This window comes from Periophthalmus magnuspinnatus, chromosome 13 (genome assembly GCF_009829125.3).
Source record: "Periophthalmus magnuspinnatus isolate fPerMag1 chromosome 13, fPerMag1.2.pri, whole genome shotgun sequence".
Classification (NCBI taxonomy): Eukaryota; Metazoa; Chordata; class Actinopteri; order Gobiiformes; family Gobiidae; genus Periophthalmus; species Periophthalmus magnuspinnatus.
The window spans coordinates 23,622,844-23,643,182 of NC_047138.1; the positions used below are offsets into that span (position 1 = coordinate 23,622,844).

The following is a 20,339-nucleotide window of genomic DNA, read 5'->3' on the forward strand; positions in this document are numbered from 1 at the left end:
GCTCTCCATGACCAAGAGACGGCAGCAAAGCACAGGATAGACGCACTACGGAGAGCGACGGCAGCCAAACTTGATTGTGCGCGTACCGTTCTCACTGAAGATGGCCGCGCACCTGAAGAAACGCGTTTATGAGGAGTTTACTAAAGTTGTGCAGGTGAGTACCATATTTATCACCTTGTGAACTCTTCCTATGACACGTCTGTGCTTGTTTGGGATGTTATGGCGGCCTTTTTCTTTAACCAGAAACACTGTAGCGGCGAAACATCTGCTAACTATGCTAACAACGCTAGCTTTATTTGTTTTGGCCCATGGCTCAGTTATATTTTTTCCATAATGTGTTGTGTGAAGTCATTACTCTATGTCACCGGAATGCTCAAAATTATAGAATGGAGAAGACTGGAGACAAAATGAAGTAGACCATAATATATTTCAAGGACTAAATCGGATTTAAGATGTTTTTGTTTGTTTTTTAAATTTTGAATTTCCTGGGTAGAGATGACAGTCACTTTGTTTTTCTATTGCAAAGGGTGGAATAAACTATATTTGTGGCATATTTGTATTTGCGCTTCAGAAAAAGGAAAGAAAGACCCATGTGGAGGCATAACCTAAATATCTGTTTGCTTTCATCAGATATGCTGTGTCTATCATAACCTCATATTAAACACGTAATGCAGAACACAATTATAAATGTCACTCTCATGTATCTGAGGGGTTTTCATTCGTCAAACCCTCCTTGATTTGAAATTATTCCATATTATGTGGCCCCAGTTTTTCCATCGATATAGCATGATCTTCCACTTCACTTTCGCCTCCATTCCAACTATTAGAATGTACTGGTTTACAAACTTCATTATTGAAAATAACATTTTTGTTAGGGAGGGAGCATTTGACGATACTTGGAAAATATTTGCCTAGGTGTGTTTATAATACAAAACTTATATGATAATAAAGTTAAGGTTATGGCACATTTTATTGTCACTGTAAAGCAGTTTGTTCCCAACATTTGATTAAGAAAGAGGATGTGCACATCCATTCTAAAAAGTGTGTAGGATCCGAGCAGGTAATACAAAATAAAAAAGAAAAGAAAATAGAAATAAATGGGTCATCTGCACTCATATATGCTCCAAATGATTTATTTCTCACTAGGTTGTTGCATTTCAAATTCAGTCCTTTTTTTCAAAATTTTATCCAATGCATTTGATCCATTCTTCCATCATGCAATGAAACTAAACATTAACAAGTTCAGGCATGTGATACAAGATACAGTAAACAGGATAAGGTAAAGTATTGAGGTGTCATTTGGAAGCAGATGAAATCGCGTTGACTACGCAATGTCTAAACAATCTTGGAACATTAGGGGCGACAGTAGCTCTGGTTAAAGGAGCGATAACCCAAAGGTTGGGCCAAGTTCTGTTGTTGTGTCCTTAGGCAAGACACTTGCCCCACATTGCCTAGTATGAAAGTGGTGTGTGCGTGAATGTTGATGGTGATCAGAGGGGGCTATTGCTCAGATGGACAGCCTCATTTCCGAAGTCAGGCAGTTGTAGCTACAATAGTATCTTACCACCACCGAGTGTGGAGTAAAGTACTTTGGGTTGTCTTAAAATCTGCTATATAAATAATATGCATTTTTATTATTATTCATTAACATTTGAGAGAAGAATGAAATCTGAACTGTTTCATTACATAGGTCTAACCTACAGAGTTAGCAGGTTTTATACCAATTTATACACCATGTTTTAGTTTTGGAAAAACTAAGTTAAGGGAATTTTGTTACTGAAATCATTGTGGTCAATGTTATTTGCTTATTGTGACCATTTAAATAGGCATTTTTATTCAGATAATTCTTGCAGCCTTATCAGAATGTGCCTCTCCTCTCCTATCCCAGATCCCTCACGAGGACACCCCAGCAAAGAGGCTGCGTCTGTCCAAACCCAGTAAGTCTGCAGCTCTGCACATCGACCTGTGTAAGGCCACCAGCTCCACAGATGCGCTCCAGTACCTGCTGCACTTCGCCCGGCGCGCGGTGGAGGCAGAGAGCGTGGAGGGAGTCATCCGCATCCTGCTCGAGCACTACTACAAGGTACAGTGTCTCTAGTACAGGGACACTACTCCTCCTCCAGGGCAGGGTGATATGGTCTAAAATAACCTAAGGGCCCGTTACAGTGGCTTTTCTGCAGCATTTGTACTTACTTGTTTCAGGCTCAGAGTCTATTCTCCTTTCACTGCTCACGTTTGATCTGAATATTTTAACAACAAAGGCTAAAAACTACAATAAGGAAAGATCCTTATTATAGTTTTTAGCCTTTGTTGTTAAAACATTAAGCCAAAATGGATATTTATGGATATTAGTTAGCACATAGCCAGTCAGCCTCTGCGATTCCTTTGATGCCTTTTTCATCTATGGGAACATTTAGTTGTATTTTTAGTACTAGTAGTAGTAGTAGTTTTTATATATAATATATATATATATATATATATATATATTTCATATTGAAATCCTCAAAGTATTAATTCTTTGCTTTGTTGAAAAATATTTAGCAGAGTTATTTAACTTTTTTTCTTTACTACATCATTCCCTATACTCCCTTACTTCATATTTTTAATGTCTTTCTTATGTAGAAAGTAGTCAAAATAGTAGTCAAAAAATGTAGAAAGTAGTCAAAATAATGGAGAAAAAACCCCCCAAAAAAACATTGAATGTGGTTGTGTCTATAGTCAGTAGTCTTGTCACCTGGCTGTTATGCAGTAATAACATGTGATTGTGCCTGTGTTTGGTCCCAGGAGGCAGATAGCTCAGTGCGTCTGAAGATTGCCTCTCTGATCGGACACTTGTCTAAAACACCCGGATTCAGACCTGACTGCATCGTGGAGGACACCATCAACACTCTCAAAAATGAGAGTAAGAGACACCAGGCCTTTATATGTACTAAGCTTCAAATGCTGCAGATTCATTCACCATAATATCTCTAAGGATTTTCTTCAGTGTTTCTCTCTGATCCCTCAGAAATGGTTATGGATGCAAACTTAGAATATCCAATTAAATAGTCTACAAAACATGGAAATAGTTGATTATTACAATATTAGTTTATGCTCTTTTTTTTTTTTTTTTGAAAACAAGGCATAAGGTCACATGCCTTATTAAACCTACTCGGTTTAATAGTTATTCACATTCTGTGAACCATCCATTTACAGGGTCATCATAGCACCTTTTTGATTCATTACAGAAATATGATCTTGTAAAGGAACATATGTAAGATTTTGAATCAGTCAAACCTATCTATGTCCCCAGATATGAGGTACATATGTTCTTTTACTGATAACAATTATATTGCTGATTTATTCTTAAAGAGCAGGTATCGTGCAAAATAAATTCTTGGCAGCTGAATGAGCCACACACTAAACCCTAGCACCTGCAGCCAATAATGAATCTGTGCTAGTGAGTGAATTCTGGAGGTCCTGAATATTCACATGAGGCTTGTCCATATATTAAGAAAAGAGACTTTTATATGTCCTCTATCTGCAGGTTAAGGCTCTGGCAACACATGTTCAGGATTGTACCTTTGTCACATACTTAATTTTAGTCCATTTCTCATGCCCCTGTCTAAAAACAAGCTGGATAAATACATTTGTGTAACAGAATAATTTTTGCTTCTTTTACAGTGATTACATGTATTTGGTGATGCGGTAACCACCATTTTACTTGAACAGTGTTATAGAGTAAAGTATGGTATTTAGAGTCTGAACATATCTATGTGCTGTGTTCCCCAGAGTCCCACCAGGTCCTGGCACAGCTTCTTCACTCCCTGCTGCTGATTGGCTCTCAGCTGACGGACACACCCTCTGTGCGGCTGCGGCTGGTCCAGGTATCCTGTCAGGTAAGCTCAGGCCAACCCTAACCGTAACCCCCGTCTGTATGTTTGCACACGGCACTAATACACCCGTCCTGTCCCTCGGTTCCTATAGCACCTGTCGGATACTTACTTTGGAGTGAGGAACAACTGTCTGCAGCTGCTTGGCTGTGTGGGGCTGACCAGTGGTGCTACTGCTCTGGACAAAGATGCTCCGGCCATAGGTGAGACTGGAGATGCCACACTGAAGGCATCAGTTTGACCAGTATAAGGTGTAGAGGCACTCCAATCCGTCAAGGAAAAAATAACGTGATCAGTGATCTTGTTACACATTTGGACACACCCTCTCATTCAATGTTTTTTTTTCTTTAGTTTTACTACTTTCCACATTTTATATACATCAAATATATGAAGGAAGGTATGTTGAATTGTGTAGCAAAGAAAAAAGTTAAATAACTTTACAGCATATTTGTCAGCAAAGCAAAGAGTGGCTACTTTGAGAATTTGAATTTAAAATATAAAACCAAAAAGAATCTTGCTTTATATGTTTGATGTCTTCCATATGCGTGTAAAATGTAGAAAGTAGTAAAAAACTTTGGACTGTTTGTGTAGGAAATTGAGGGGCAGCTAGAGGCGTATTATTGGCTTAAATTGCGCTCAAAATTCCATATTTATGCTGTGACAAGTTAGATTTTGGTCAAACTTCATATCATCAAAAGCCTATATTTTTTCAGATAACAAAATCGTTTGCATCTCTATATCAAAGTCCATGAGATCAGCATCAACTATGATAGAATTTAATTCTTGCTAACTGGAGGCACTACTCTGTCTGAAACTATGTTACTCAAGTTATACTGAGCTTTGTTTTTAACACAATTTGACCATAAAGAACTGACTTAGTTGGAACTACAAAAGGTGAACAGATTTGTCCCTCTCACATAACATTGATGAACGCTCGTATTTAAATCCATTTTGTATTTTTTCTTGAGTTTTCCAAAAACGTGTGTTGTGTGCAGTGTATCACAGTGGTAACTGCTGAACATTCTTGGATAGACATACATGCTGGTTATTTTAGGCTTTGTTTAAAAATGACCAAAAATCACATAAACAATTTCAAAGTCTGTGGTGTTCTTGATAAATAAAGTAGACTTATTTGCTAAATAATATTTTGGGCAACTGGCATTCAGTTAGAAAACCTCTGTCCAAACAGTAGAAAGGCTCTACTTCTATGGACTTTGACAGATGTGGCCTGTTATTGTTGTTCTTTAGGAGGACAGAAAGATGTTCAGAGCATTATCAGTGACTACTTTGGAGACCAAGATCCTCGGGTGCGCACAGCCGCTCTCAAAGCCATGGTAGGGGCTGGTGTAGTCTCATCCCCTCTCCTTAAATGGACTGTACTAATGTGTGTATGTGTGTGTGTGTCCCAGCTGCAGCTCCACAGCAGAGGCATGACTATCCAACAGGACATCTATGACCAGGTACTGCAGGCAGCACATACATGACCACTGCTTGACTCTAACCTTATAATAATAAGGTTAGAGTGCCTCTCAATGTGCTGCACTCTAGCCATTCATTCACTCCACACTCAATAGTGGTAAGCCCCCTGACAGGGAAGGCTGCCAATCTGTGCATGAGCTCCTCTGACCACCACCAATCATTTACACACACACCACTTTCATACGAGGCGAGGCCGGTGAAGTGTCTTGCCTAAGGACACAATGAAAAACCCTGGTCTGGATCAAATCTTTGACCTTCAAAGTGGGGAACGAAACCACCATCAAACAATCTTGTCAAAGAAACCCAAAATGTATGTGCATTTCAATATACAGTTGAAACCAGAAGTTTGATTTCAAAAGCGTACGTGTCTTTTTATATAGTGTATTCAGACAAAACTTTTCTTGTTATAGGTCATTAAGGATTACCAAAAATATTTCTATTTGGTAATGCCAGTATAATGAGAGAAGGATTTTTAAGACAGTTTTTCAGTACTTTCTTCAAAGTCAGAAGTTTACATACATTTTATTACAGTGGTTCTTAACCTTGTTGGAGGTACTGAACCCCAACGGTTTCATATGCACATTCACCGAACCCTTGTTTATTGAAATGTTTTTTTTTTTTTGTTGTTGTTTTTTTTTCAAATTCAAGACATATGGATGTTTTACTGGTGCACAAAATGAATCGTGCATTAACATCACTGTGTTTCAAAGAATAAAACCAATAAATGCATGAACTCACAACAAATTACATATATACCTTTTTACAAAGACATGACCTTTTTTAATTCTACCACACTGAAATTATTTAAATTTTTAACCTTATGTATTTCAACAATGAACTTATTATATTTATGCTATTTATTATTTTTAACATTTTAACACACACCCATCACCTAATTTCTATCACGCTACAGGGTCGGCAACCTTTAACACGCAAACAGCCATTTGGACACAGTTTCCACGGAAAATAAAACACTGGGAGCCGCAAATACTTTTTGACATCTAAAATGAAGATAGCAGTATATAATTATAATAATAATGCAACGGAATAATGTAGGTTTTATTTTCACAGACAAGCCTTCTACACGTGGCAGATAAATATGGCAAAAATAAGTTAAGTGCATAAAAAATACAACTCACCAAACCGCTGCGTCAGAGGGAGCCCTGCACTTGGGTCTTTGGGATGAGGTGGTCCCATCGAGGAGTGATGGGAGACAATGACACCCGCAGTGTGATTATGTCTATTCTGCTCCACAGTTTCTTTCAAAAAACTCTAAAGGCTTATCTTTTAATCCCAGGTACTTTAGTCTCCATGTGCCAAAGAAGTTTTGAAGGTTTCATTGCCTCATTTGCTTTTTCCGCATGTTACGCAGAGTGGACTCTGCGCGTGAGAATCACCTGTAGCGACAAACCCATACTTAAGTAGGACTCCTGGTATTGTCTCTTAAATTTAACTTCCTTTTTCTTGGAGGGCGTAGTCTCCTCTTCTGGCTCCTCAGTTGGCCTTTTCCCCTTTGTTAAAAAACTCTCCAAAGACTTTTGTTTTGGCTCATTTTCACTCGCTTGTGGCTCTACTTTTGGGCAACGTGTCTGATGTGTTATACGTGAAACGTCATTGCGGAGACGAGAGCAGATCTATCACAGATATAATAAACTTGTTACTACATCACATAGATTTCTGTGGCGATTTCCTATCAGGATTTTCACTACACATCTGCAGACAAGCTTTTTAGCGCGTCATGAGGGACGGACGACAGTTATGTCCTCCTGATCCTCCTGATCCTCCTGATCCTCCTGATCCTCCTGATCCTCCTGATCCTCCTGATCCTCCTGATCCTCCTGCTCCTCCTGCTCCTGCTCCTGCGCACAGCGTCTGAAAATCAGGGCTGTGTCTTTACGCAGGACTGTGAGCTGGGTCTGTGAGGCGTGAGCAGTGTTCAAACGGCTCATTTAAGTTGGGCAGGTACTTCGATAGACACATCAAAGGGTACATTTGTTGAATTGGGCCAACGTCTGGAGACGCTCGCAGTCCGCTAATCATATGAGTCGGGTGCGTGTTTTGACCTCCGCCGAACCCCTGAGAGTGACTCACCGAACCCCTAGGGTTCGATCGAACCCAGGTTAAGAACCACTGTTTTATTAGTATTTGGTAACATTGACTTTAAACTGTATGACTTGGGCCAAACTTTTTGGATATCCTCCACAAGCTTCTCACCATAGTTAGCAGAAATTATAAACATTCTTCCTGACAGAACTGTTGTAACTGAGCCAAGTTTGAAGGCCACCTTGCTCGCACATGCCTTTTCAGGTCTGCCCATAAATTTTCAATAGGATTGAGATCAGTTCTTTGTGATGGCCACTCCAAAACATTGACTTTGTTATCCTTAAGCCACTTTGTAGCCAGTTTGGCAGTATCAGGGTCAGGGCAGGGTCATTGTCCATTTGGAAGACCCATTTGCGCAAAAGCTTTAACTTCATGGCTGATGTCTTGAGATGTTGCTTCAGCCTTTCCGCATGTTGTTCTTTCCTCATGATTTTTTATTATTTCCTGCACCAAAACAACCCCACAACATGATGCTGCCAACCCCTGTATTTGACAGTTGGGATGGTGTTCTCAGGTTTGCAAGCTTTGCCCTTTGTCCTCCAAACTTAACAATGCTCATTATGGCCAACCCATTCAATTTTAGTTTTGTCAGACCACAGGACATGTCTCCATGTCCCTCCCCACAAGGTCTTTTGCTTTTGTTCTTGTGGTTAATATGCACATTTCGAACCAAAGCATCTTCATTTCTGGGACACAGAACCCGTCTCTTTCCTGAGTGGTATGATGGCTGGACGTTCCCATGGTGTTTATACTTGTGTATAATTGTTTGAACAGATAAATGTGGCACCTTCAGGGATCTGGAAATTGCACCCAAAGATGAACCAGATTTGTGCAAGTCCACAATTCTCTTCCTGATATCTTGGCTGATTTCTTTTGACTTTCCCATGATGTTACACAAAGAAGCAGTGTCTTTCAAGTGTGCCTTCAAACATATCAACTCAAATGTTGTGAAAAAACCTATCAGACTTCCAAAGACATGGCATCATTATCTGGGTTTCCCAAATTCTTTAAATGGATAATGATCTTATTGTATGTAAACTTCTGACTTTGAAGAAAGTTATGAAAAATTGTCTAAAAAATCCTTCTGTCATTATTCTGGCATTTCAGACAGATTTCATGTTAGACAGTGAGGAAAAAAAAGCATATGTGTCTTTTTATATAGTGTATGTAAACTTCTGGTTTCAACTGTACACAACTGAAAGATGGAGTTGTATGAAGGTATGTTAAACTCTGTTTTGATTGTGTAAAATCAAAATGGATGAATGAAAAGTAGACATTATGCAAAATCAACATAAGCGTTTGCGGTTACGCACTTTAAAGGGGCAGACAGTTTCCAACCGAAAGTTGTTTGAGACCAATACTGTGACATTAAAAGTCCAAATTATAACATAATGGTCCACACATTTTATAGATTATAACTATATAGCAGATATAAGCACAATATGTTTTCTCTTAAGTACTTCCATGTTTATGTGTGTGTACTAGGCATGCAGGCTGCTGTCAGATGACTATGAGCAGGTGCGCTCTGCTTCTGTGCAGCTGGTGTGGGTGCTTAGCCAGCTCTACCCAGAAAGGTACCACTCACTCACCTATTCTCATAAATACAGGTCTCTCAACTTTCTGCTCCTTAGGACAATCTAGCATTTTTTTTTTATATAGAGCCTTTTTTGGCATTGAATCATCTTTTAGTCATGGACACACAGCTGATTTCTCTGGCTCACTCTCTTGGTCTGATTGCTTTCAGTATTGTGCCTATTCCATCTTCTAATGAGGAGATCCGCCTGGTGGACGACGCCTTTGGAAAGATCAGCCACATGGTGAGCGATGGCTCGTGGATGGTGCGTGTTCAAGCGGCTAAAACCCTGGTATGACATGACTGCTCTCAACTGTGACTGCTGCATGTGTCATACACAGTATGTACAACAGTATATGCTCTCTGTGTCAGGGGGACATGCTGCAGGTCAGCCCACATTTCTTGGAGCAGACACTGGACAAGAAGCTCATGTCAGATCTGCGGGTGAGTCCTGATGTGGTACAGGGCTCTGTATTATTACCGTAACAGTAATTGTCCTGCTGTGGTACAGTGGCCTCTGAGCAGCACACTGGCCCCTGTAGTAATCTTGTACACATTAGAGTGACACACTGTCTTGTGTGTCTGCAGCGTAAGCGCACTGCTCACGAAAGGGCTAAGGAGTTGTTTGCCTCGGGAGAGTTCTCATCTGGGAGGAAGTGGGCAGACGACGCCCCCAAAGAGAAGCTGGACACTAACACAGTGAACCTGATGGCCTCAGGGGCCTGCGGGGCCTTCGTGCACGGGTTGGAGGATGAGATGTTTGGTGAGAGCCGCACACACGTCTGACATATATGTGAAAGGCTAAAGCTAACCTGCTGTTTCCCAGAGGTACGTATCGCTGCTGTGGAGGCTCTGTGCCAGCTGGCCCGCTCATCAGCCAGCTTTGCAGAGAAGTGTCTGGACTTCCTGGTGGACATGTTCAACGATGAGATTGAGGAGGTGCGGCTCCAGTCCATCCACGTCCTCAGAGAGATCTCCACCCACATCACTCTGAGGGAGGACCAACTGGACACAGTGCTGGCAGTACTGGAGGTACAGCTGACAATAAGAATGTGCGTGTGTGTGTGTGTGTGGGGGGGTGTGTGTGTGTGTGTGTGTGTGTGTATATATTAATAATATATTATACAGTGGCTTGCAAAAGTATTCATACCCCTGGAACTTTTTCATATATTGTCACATCACAACCACAAATTTAGATACATTATCTTAGCATTTTATGTGAATAAGCAAAACAAAATGGTACACAAGTGTGAAGTGGAACATTTTACAAGATTTCCAATTTTTCTTTTTATTAAAAAACTTAAAAATGCAGCATGCAAAAGTATTCAGCCCCCTTTTTCTTTAATGCAACCAATTGGAGTGGAGACATACCCCAAAAGACTTTCAGTTGTAATTACAGCAAAAGGCGGTTCCACAAAGTATTGACTTAGGGGGGCTGAATACTTTTGCGCACTGCACTTTTCAGTTTTTCAGTTTTTAAATCTGGAAATGATGTATAATTTTCTTTCCACTTTACAGTTTTCTACTTTACATGTACCATTTTGTGTTACTTATTCACATAAAATGCAAATTAAAAATATTTAAATTTGTCATCAATATGTTCAATATGTCACAGACTTGACAAAATTTGAATAAGTTCCAGGGGTATGAATACATTTGCAAGCCACTGCATATAGTGTATATCCTGTATAATGTAATTCCTTATATACAGGACTCATCTCGGGACATCAGAGAAGCTCTGCATGAGTTACTCTGCTATACCAACGTGTCCACCAAAGAGTGCATCCAGCTGGCTTTGCTGGAGCTCCTCAAGAACCTCAACAAGTACCCCACAGACCGCAACTCAGTCTGGAAGTAAGACACACACACCCACATGTTAGGTCTCTATGCTTGTTTGCGACATTACATTCATTTCTTGGAGATTGAAATTCACATTCGTGTATGATTGTCAGCTATACTTTTTCAAAAAATATGACTTACGGAAAACCTGATAAATGCAATGAAAGCCCTTGCTTATTTTAATCAGCTGGTGACTTGGATATATGCCCTTGATTGTGCGCTGGTGCTTTTGGACATTTTTAATGGTAGTGGTACTCTGTAGACGTGCTCCCCTTGACTTCCTCGTTCACTGTTTCCCTCATGCTTTCACATGTCACTATGCCAAGCACATATTAATCATATACAGAAGTTCAGAGGGCATCTTTTAGTAAATACATATTAATCTGTATGTAAATCAAATGTCAATGAGTGTCATAGTGTTCGTGGATGGATGTTGGAGAATTAGGCTCAGCTTTTGTTTAAGAAGACATTTGACAGCATAAGAACATGCCTTATGTTGGTATGTGAGTCTGGAGTTCTCTCAGCATTTGACAATAACCGGACAATATTTAAGAAAACATCATGAAAGGGTCTTCTTAACCAGTCACTATTTGCCTAATCTCTATTTTAATGCATATTTGGACTTTAAATTATGTTGCTTTATATTGGAGGATTCATGTCATGGGGACCTGAGGCAGGTTCCCATGATGTGAGTGTGTGCAGTACACAGATTTTAGTCCCCACAACATGATAAATACACACCCACACACACAGACTGGTCATACTGGCTGAGACAAACTGACAGAGCAGTCATTTGTCAGTAATTAATTTGATTAATTTAAAATGTGCCGCCACAGTTACAGCTGTAAGCCATCATCACTCAGATCAATGAAAGTTTATTACATAACAACATTAAACAATAGAACGGGGACCATATTGTTGATGTTGGCAGTAGTAGCTGCTCCCTGGCGGTGTTTGGGTGATATTATTCCTCAACAATTCCCTTTTCTTTGCCTGGGCAGGTGCCTGAAGTTCCTGGGTCAACGGCATCCCACCCTGGTGCTGCCTCTGGTGCCCGAGCTGCTCAGCACTCACCCGTACTTTGACACTCCAGAGCCTGACATGGACGACCCCGCATGTACACATACATCTACACTATTTAACTTTAACAGTAATCACATTAAACTGGTAACCTTATTTGAATAGGTTACAAAATAAATAATAATGTAGAAAATACTGTATTTAGCCTGAGGCATAGTTTTATTAAGAATTATTTTTTTCCATTTTTAGTACAGGGCATTTTAGAATCTTTATAGTTTAAACTGAGCTGGAGACAGGTCAGAATTATATAGTAGAATTTGCTATTTAACTGTCAGATTGCAGATTTGTTGACCTGGTTTATGGTTAACACATCTGTATTTACTGGGCCTATCCAAATTGTATCTTCATAATGTGGTGCCATTATTCAGCTTAAACACATGAATGTCTTCAGTTAAAAGGACTTAAAAGCCATATACCGTAAATTTCGGATTATAAGCCGCTACTTTTTTTCCACGCTTTGAACCCTGCGGCTTGTACAGCAGTGCGGCTTATTTATGGATTTTTTACTGGATAACGGCCCCTGGGTTTTATTTTCACGGACAAGCCTTCTACACGTGGCAGATAAATATGGCAAAAACAACTTAAGTGCATTAAAAAAATACAACTCACCAAACCGCTGCATCAGAGGGAGCCCTGCGCTGATTATGTGATTATGTCTACTCTGCTCCGCAGTTTCTTTCAAAAACTCTAAAGGCGTATCGTTTAATCCCAGGTACTTATTCTCCATGTGCCAAAGCAGTTTTGAAGGTTTCATTGCCTTATTTGCTTTTCCCGTATGTTACGTAGAGCGGACTGTGCGCGTGAGTCACCTGCAGCGACAAACCCAGATTTTAAGTAGGCATTGTCTGTTAAATTTATCTTTCTTTTTCTTGAAGATCGTAGTCTCCTCTTCTGGCTCCTCAGTTGTCCTTTTCCCTTTTGTTAAAAGCTCTCCAAAGACTTTTGTTTTGGCTCATTTTCACTCGCTTGTGGCTCTACTTTTGTGCGTCGTGTCTGATGTGTTATACGTGATACGTCACCGCGGAGACAAGAGCAGATAATAAACTTGCTACTACATCAAATAGATTTCTGTGGCGATTTCCAGCAGGATTTTCATGATACATCTACGGACGAGCTTATTAGTGTGTCATTAGGGACGGGCGAAAGTTGCTCCTGACCCCTGTGCGCACAGCGTCTGAAAATCAGGGCTTTTTACGCAGGACTGTGAGCTGTGTCTGTGTCTGTGAGACGTGAGACGTGAGACGTGTTTGTTTTGAACATTGTTCCGCGAGTGTGACGCTTATTTTGAGCAACGAAAAATAAGAAAATATTATTTTATTTTAAGATCATAATAATCTTCCAATTTAAACTACAACAAAAAAGAGCTAACACAAATAAAATACACTTCAGCCACGCAGAGCCGCAGTATAAGACTGAAAGAGGCGCATACGGCTCCGGAGCCGCGGGTTGCCGACTCCTGAAATAGAGCCACTGCACGTAAGCTCGACATCAATGAATCCAACTTGGTCAATGTAAAAAGACGACAAAAGTTTTCAGAGGAAATAAAAGCAGATTTTCCGTTTTGGTGCAGTTTTATTTTCTAAACCTGCAGATGTGTTCATCCCGTGTTGTTGTCGTGTTGGTTCCAATTTTCAGGCACAGTTTTTAAAAAAAGCGTGTCAGTGCACCGTCTTTCTGTGTAAATATCTCATGTTACAATATGAAAACCTGCGGCTTTTATTCAGGTGCGGCTTATATATGTACAAAATTGATTTTCTCTTCAAATTTAGCTGGTGCGGCTTTTAATCAGGTGCGCTCTGTAGTCCGAAATTTACGGTATTTAGACATTTTTTCCAGAAACAGTAAGTTCCTTAGACTTATATAGGCCCTGCCCTCCATCTGTAGCTTCCTTGAATGTGACACAACCAATTGTGGCATAGCACCAGTCCTAAAATAATTCAAATCAAATCACTATATATTTTGAATGTGAAAATTTCATCAAAAACCCTTCAAATAAGGAATGAATCATTTGCCTGAAACACATCAATTAAGCCAAACAAATACTGTTAAAAGTGTTCAATGTGGTATTTGCACCTCCCTCCCCTTGAATCAGTACACAGTGTCTGACTGATGCTTATGTGTGCACAGACATAGCTGTGCTGGTGCTGGTGTTTAACGCTGCCCAGACCTGCCCCACCATGCCCGCGCTCTTCTCAGACCACACCTTCAGACACTATGCCTATCTGCGAGACAGTCTCTCTCACCTAGTGCCCCTACTCACGGTAAGCTGCACTCCTCAGTTGCCTGGATTGTTCTATAGTATGGCATTTAAGCATATTGAGTTTATTCAATTACAGTTTTTCTTGTTCAAAAATACCTTATAAAACATGCGTTCTTACTATGTGCAGGCTCTCCATAGCCTGGTTACATCACCTGCTTGTCTCCATGGAGATAAATAGATAATTTCAATGCAATACTGTGAATAGGCCAGGCATAAACATCTCCATGGACCAAGGTGGCGGATGACATTTACGATGATGTACTGTAAAGGGACAGGCAGGAATCTGCTCCCTCAGCACTGCAATTTTCCAACCTGTAAATCACCAGAAATGTTTCTTTTATTAAAGGCATATCAGACTCAGGCCCGCGGGCCAAATTTGGCCCTCGATGCAATTATATTTGGTCTGCAAGTTCATATCATATATGTATTAGAGCTGGCCCGCCGCCCGCCACGCCAGTATAGCACATGCATCTCTAATACGACGAATCCCAGAATGTAACCACTTCTGTTGACACTCATTACCATCTGCTACCTGTCATCTCACTCAGATTTAATCCACCCCTTCTAAAAAACATGCAGATGTTGTTGAAAATTTCAATAAATATCAGTTTGGCCTGCGACTTAGTCACAATTTTTTATTTGAGTTTGACACCCCTGTTTTATTAAGTCTTTTTACTTTTGTTTGCTAGACTGTTATAATCTAAGACACCTATGGATCAGGTTACATTTTGGGCATTCTAAATCCAATCTAAATCGTTTTTCGTGTGTATGTGTGCGTCTGTCTATGTGTCTGTGTATGTGTGTGTCTGTGTGTCTCAGCTCCCAGGCAGGAAGCAGCCATACTCTCTGGAAACTGCAGGTTCAGTCTCCGCCTCTGCATCTGTTGAGGCCGCTCATATGTTTCTGCAGCAGAGTCTACTCAGAGTGGAAAACATTCAGAACCTGGAGGCAGCAGGAGCCCAGGACCTGCTCAAACTCACCATACGGTAACTACAGCACAAGACTGCAACCTAACGTAAATCTAAACAAAACATCACTGTAGTCTTCTAGGTTGCAGCTAACAACATTCCATCTGTTTTCTCTACATGAAGGTCTAGAATGAAGTTTGTTTGAAGCTAGATATCTGCAACTGTTTGTTCACAACAAATATAGTTACATGTGCACATGAGCACTGAAACTGTAACATTGAACTACATGCAACATTCAGCTACTGTGTCCCATCTAATGAGTCCAAGTGTGACAGTTTATAACACCAAGTCTCTATAAAGGAAACAGGAGTTTTACTTAAAGATGATGCAGACCATATAAATCAGTCATCTTGGAGATGTATGTACCGGTATTCAAAACAGGTTTCTAGGTCTAAAGCATAACTTAATTATTTTACTCGAAGAAAAAAATAATATCAAGACTTAACTAGGCTGAAACCTGGACTAAATCAGGTCTTTACCAATCCTAATCTATGACTTGTGCAGTTGTAAATGAGCCTCCACATATCATCAGAAAAATCCTGTGCTACACTGCTACGCATACCACACATTTAGAGCCACTGGACTTAAGTTTTTCTTTGTCTACCCAGGGACCTGCAGCGTGTGGGGGAGCTACAAACGGAGCTAGCTGGAGCAGCCGACTTCTGTGCCACGTACCTGCACTGCCAGCTGCTTCTCAGCCAGGTACTGCCCTCCACACTACCCTAGTGTAGGCCTCGCTGCTCTAGGTCCAGTGTAGGCCTCTGCTGTGCTCTAGTCCAGTGCAGGCCTCTCTGTGGTTGTTTGGATAACGCTGGTTCCCTGTACTGCTGTAGGCTCTGCAGGAGAAGCTCTGGAGGACAGCTGTGCCCCTGTGTCTTAAACAGAACAACAGCGCCACACAAGCTGCTCAGCAGGTCTAAGTTCTTTTTCCTTTTGATTCATTCACTCTCTGAAGACCTATACTTCTTGAAAAGAAATTATGCTTGGTAGATTTTCCATATTTTTTCCATATATGTGTATGTTTGTGGATGTGTGTAGATGGTGGCAGAGACGTTCCGTCTGGAATTCCTCTACAGTCGTCTGGAGAGCAGACAGATGGCTGCTCTCCATCATGTGCGTCTGCAGGCCCGAGCTCTGCAGTTGCTGCTGTCTGCGCGGACCAGGAACAGGTCAGTATCAGTACATAACATATATGTTTTAGTACCAGCAGGGGTCCAGCAGGGGGTTTAGTACCAGTGCATATGCGACATACAAATACTCTTTAAAGAGGAGGTAATATGCAGAATGTGCTTTTTTGAGCTTTCCAATTGTAATTTAATTGGGTGGGATAATACTCGCTGTAAACATAAATGATGAATGAGTAAACAGATTAGTTTTACACCAATTGAGAAGCCATGTGCAAAGAAAAGTTGAAAAATATGTTGAAAATTGTAGGAAGTAGAGAGTTCTAAAACATATTGATGACATCACCCTAGGGCAGGAGTGTCCAAACTTTGGCCTGAGGGCCAAATGTGGCCCTCAGACCAGTTTTTATTGGCCCTCAGGCTTCCTGCTGAACCGGCCCAATTGATCATAAGCAGTACTTTCAACACCATATTAAACTATTGTGATGTGGTCCTTGATAAAAAGGTTTGGGCACCTCTACCCTAGGGGGAATTCTATACAAAAGTTCAGCACAATTTATGTGTAAGATACACATTTCTCTTAAAAACACACATTTACCTTTAAAAATTATTTCAACAAAATAAAGGTGTTTCTCTCTTTTTTTTTTTTGTCAAATAATGTCTGTGTACATTAAATGAGTTTTGGCCCAGTGTATAACATGGTTGCTAGGTAACAGCTATGGAATTCCCTTGTGATGTCATAATTTCCAATCAGGAAGTAACATTTTATGTAATTTAAACATTTTTAACCTAAAAAGGAAGGGAATGGAAGGGTGTTTATCTTAACTGTGAGTAAAATGAGCAGTCTAACTTGTCATATGCACTTTAAACATGCAGGTTCATTATTGATACTTTGCAACTAATGTCACCAACATTCCCTGGGGGTGTGAATTCAACTATATGCACTGCTCTGTCTGAGGCTTTGTTAGACTTGAGTCTGAGCTTTGTTTTAACACAAAACTGACTGACTCCAGGTGAGCTGATGTGTGCTGTTAAACAAGTCCCTCACACATACAATTTGTCACAAGCTAGCTATAGTCCCTCACACCTTTTTGCTGAAAATCAAATGCCTAAACAGGACCATGAACACTTGTATTGATGTCAGGCTCCTGAAAATATGCTGTTTAAATCCATTTTGAATTTTTTCATGAGTTTTCAGACAATCTAAAAACTTACCAGGCTGTGTTTGCTAATGTATGCATTGTATCGCCATGGTAACTGGTGAACATTCTGCCATAGACATGCATGTAGGACACTCCCAGCGTGTTGTCACTGTAAAGTATCAATAGATTACATTTAAGATGATGCTATTATTCCACTCATCACAGATAATTATAAAATGGATTGATACTGTCTGCCTACCTTTCCTCAGCCTGGACTCTTTGAGCAGCAGCTGTGACCGCTTTCTTATGGACATAGAGCATTTTCAGAGGTACACTTTCTCCACATCCTCTGCTCACTCCAAACCATGTATAGATGATGGCTCTCACTTCCCTCTCCCTCCACCCTCAGGATGTTTGTGACGGAGCTTCCCCACCTGAAAGACACGTTTGTGGACAAGGTGCTGGAGCTGAGGCCGCGTCTGTCAAGCTGTGCTCCGGTGGAGATGGTCAAACTTCTGCAGAACACTTTGAGACAGAGTGGACTACTACTGCCCACGCTGCCACCCCAGGTACCACACACACATGCACACAAAGATACATGCGCGTGTTGTTAGGCGTGTTCTATCATGTGTGCATGTGACACACACGTCTTATGAAGTCAATGCATTGACCTACATTTATTTCCTGGAGAGTGATCCTAACCTTAAACAAAGTCACTATTTACCTAACCTTAAAGAGGAGATATTATGCAAAATGTACTTTTTTAAGCTTTCTACCATTTTAAAACATTGTTCCCTCATCAAAAACATGCCTGAAGAAGTTTTACGTCATCCGTGCATGTTTGAATAATCTTACAATCTCTCCTAGTCCCCACAGTGTGATTATATAAATACCTGGCCACACACAACAGGGAGGGCAGGTATTGCTTTGTCTGGAATGTTCCACAGTATGGCATTTAGCTTATCCATCTCCATGAACTACTGTTGAAACCTTCTCTACATATCTCAGATATTATAGGTCATATTTGTGGAGTGTGGGGTTGAATAAATAAGATGGATAAGTTTGATAACATCTCCATGGAGACAAGCAGGCAGCTGACACTCCACCGGAAAATAAAGCAGATTTGGAGGTAGCACAACAGGGTAATAATTTTATCTTAATTTGAATTTTGTGTCAGATTCAGAAGGCAACAGCAACCATCATCGAGCCCACAGGAGAGTCGGACAATCCTTTGCGCTTCACCTCAGGCCTGGTAGTGGCGCTAGACATCGATGCAACTCTAGAGCATGTCCAGGACCCACAGAACACGGTCAAAGTCCAGGTTTGTCTCTTCTGTCCTCCACAGGCACACCCTCTCCTCATTGCCACACCACCTCAGAACAAAAGGGCTCCACACAGCCACGCCCCTTCAGAACAAAAGGGTTCCACATAGACATGGCCCCTCCTCACAGCCACACCTCCTCAGAGCAGAACAAAAGGTTGCCACACAGCCATGCCCCCTCAGAACAACTTTCTTTCACCCACTCAGTCTAGAATGGTCTGGTTTATATTTTTGCCGGTTATTGATCTGTATCTGGGTGTTGTGGCCAATTATCAATATTTGCTAATGCCAATGTTTTCAAATCTAAAACAAGATCTGCAAATTGTAGTTGTGTGTTGATAGTTGTGTACATATAAATCTACCTGTTTAGCTTCATAGGGAATGACATGGTGCCACTTAGAAGAAGATGGCTGTTCTTGCATATCTATCCATATCAGATTTGGTAAAATATATTAAAAGAATCACAAACATATTACATATTATACATTGTAGAAGTGACACCTAACATCGGTCAAGGGACTACAGATGAAAAATAGCCATCTGGCTAACTCTGGCATATTTACATGCAAATGTTGATTAATATGCACTGTCAAATACATAAATAAATAAACAAACAAGATCTAATGACAGATTCGCATAAATAATGTCCAAATGTATTTTTGACAAGCATCAGGTTTCTTTTGGGTTTTTCTAACTGCATACCAAAAACAGAATTAAGTCAAATACTTCAAATGTTCAGCCTATAGGTATAAGAATTATGTTATTGTTGATATTGTAGATGACTACAGAGCTCTTGTCTTGTCCTGGTGTGAATCAGAATGTACAGTGAGCGCTCTTGTCCTGCTGTGACAGGTGCAGTACCCAGATGGTCAGTCTCACCTGATCCACCCCAAACCTGCAGACTTCAGGAGGCCCGGCCCGACTAGGCACAGGCTCATCACACAAGTGTACCTATCCCACAGTGCCTGGACAGGTGAGGACTATTTCTTTATAATACATTCTTTATACAAGCTTGTAGCCTACTGTAAAAAAAAAAAATGTGTAAAAATGATGGGTTGTGAAAAGTGACTAATTAATAAAATGACTAATAAGTGGGTTGCCAGAGAAAAAGTTTGAGATGCACTGCTCTAAAAGACTAAGTGATTTTATTTTAGAAAATTACCCTTAATATTAATAACACATAATGCAAAAGTATGACGCAGTAATTGTTCTGGTACCAGTATCAAAAAACAGCAGTTGATTTGTACATGCTAACCGTGTTATATGATATATTATCGTGTTCCAGAACCGTGTCAGATCTCCGTGCGCCTCCTGTTGGCGTACAGCAGCACTGCACCAGGCGGAGCAGAGTCCGAAGGCCCTCAGACAGACATCGAGGGGACTATCCCCTTCAGCAAACCCGTCAAGGTGTTCATCATGCCCAAACCCACACGCCGATAGAAGAGCCCTGAGGGATCATGAGAGTGTACAGTAAACACAACTCACCAGAAACAAGGACAGCAGTGAATAAAGACTCAACTTTTCTACCAAGCCAGAGTGGATTCTATTCATTTTACTGATATTATTGTATCATTTGTT

The 20,339-nt window shown here is 40.6% G+C and overlaps 1 protein-coding gene across 1 annotated transcript; it reads left to right on the forward strand.

Moving 5' to 3' along the window:
- The first annotated feature begins 66 nt into the window (after positions 1 to 66).
- ints4 (integrator complex subunit 4) lies at positions 67 to 20,291 on the forward strand. The gene is made up of 24 exons (XM_033977110.2): positions 67 to 154; positions 1,889 to 2,083; positions 2,785 to 2,902; positions 3,772 to 3,878; positions 3,967 to 4,075; positions 5,121 to 5,206; positions 5,282 to 5,332; positions 8,940 to 9,028; positions 9,199 to 9,319; positions 9,400 to 9,471; positions 9,616 to 9,790; positions 9,854 to 10,059; positions 10,739 to 10,881; positions 11,868 to 11,983; positions 14,074 to 14,207; positions 15,026 to 15,192; positions 15,783 to 15,876; positions 16,008 to 16,088; positions 16,213 to 16,343; positions 17,710 to 17,769; positions 17,850 to 18,009; positions 18,618 to 18,761; positions 19,614 to 19,734; positions 20,047 to 20,291. The coding sequence occupies exons 1-24, from the start codon at positions 101 to 103 to the stop codon at positions 20,199 to 20,201; spliced, it is 2,889 nt and encodes a 962-aa protein (XP_033833001.1). The 5' UTR covers positions 67 to 100; the 3' UTR covers positions 20,202 to 20,291.
- The last annotated feature ends 48 nt before the right edge of the window (positions 20,292 to 20,339 follow it).

Excerpts from the sequence above, each read along its gene's own strand:
- ints4 (XM_033977110.2), top strand. The coding sequence starts at position 101 with ATGGCCGCGCACCTGAAGAAACGCGTTTATGAGGAGTTTACTAAAGTT. Across the intron at positions 9,320-9,399 it reads TTCAAGCGGCTAAAACCCTG|GGGGACATGCTGCAGGTCAG; the intron begins GTATGACATGAC and ends TCTCTGTGTCAG. Across the intron at positions 10,060-10,738 it reads CAGTGCTGGCAGTACTGGAG|GACTCATCTCGGGACATCAG; the intron begins GTACAGCTGACA and ends CCTTATATACAG.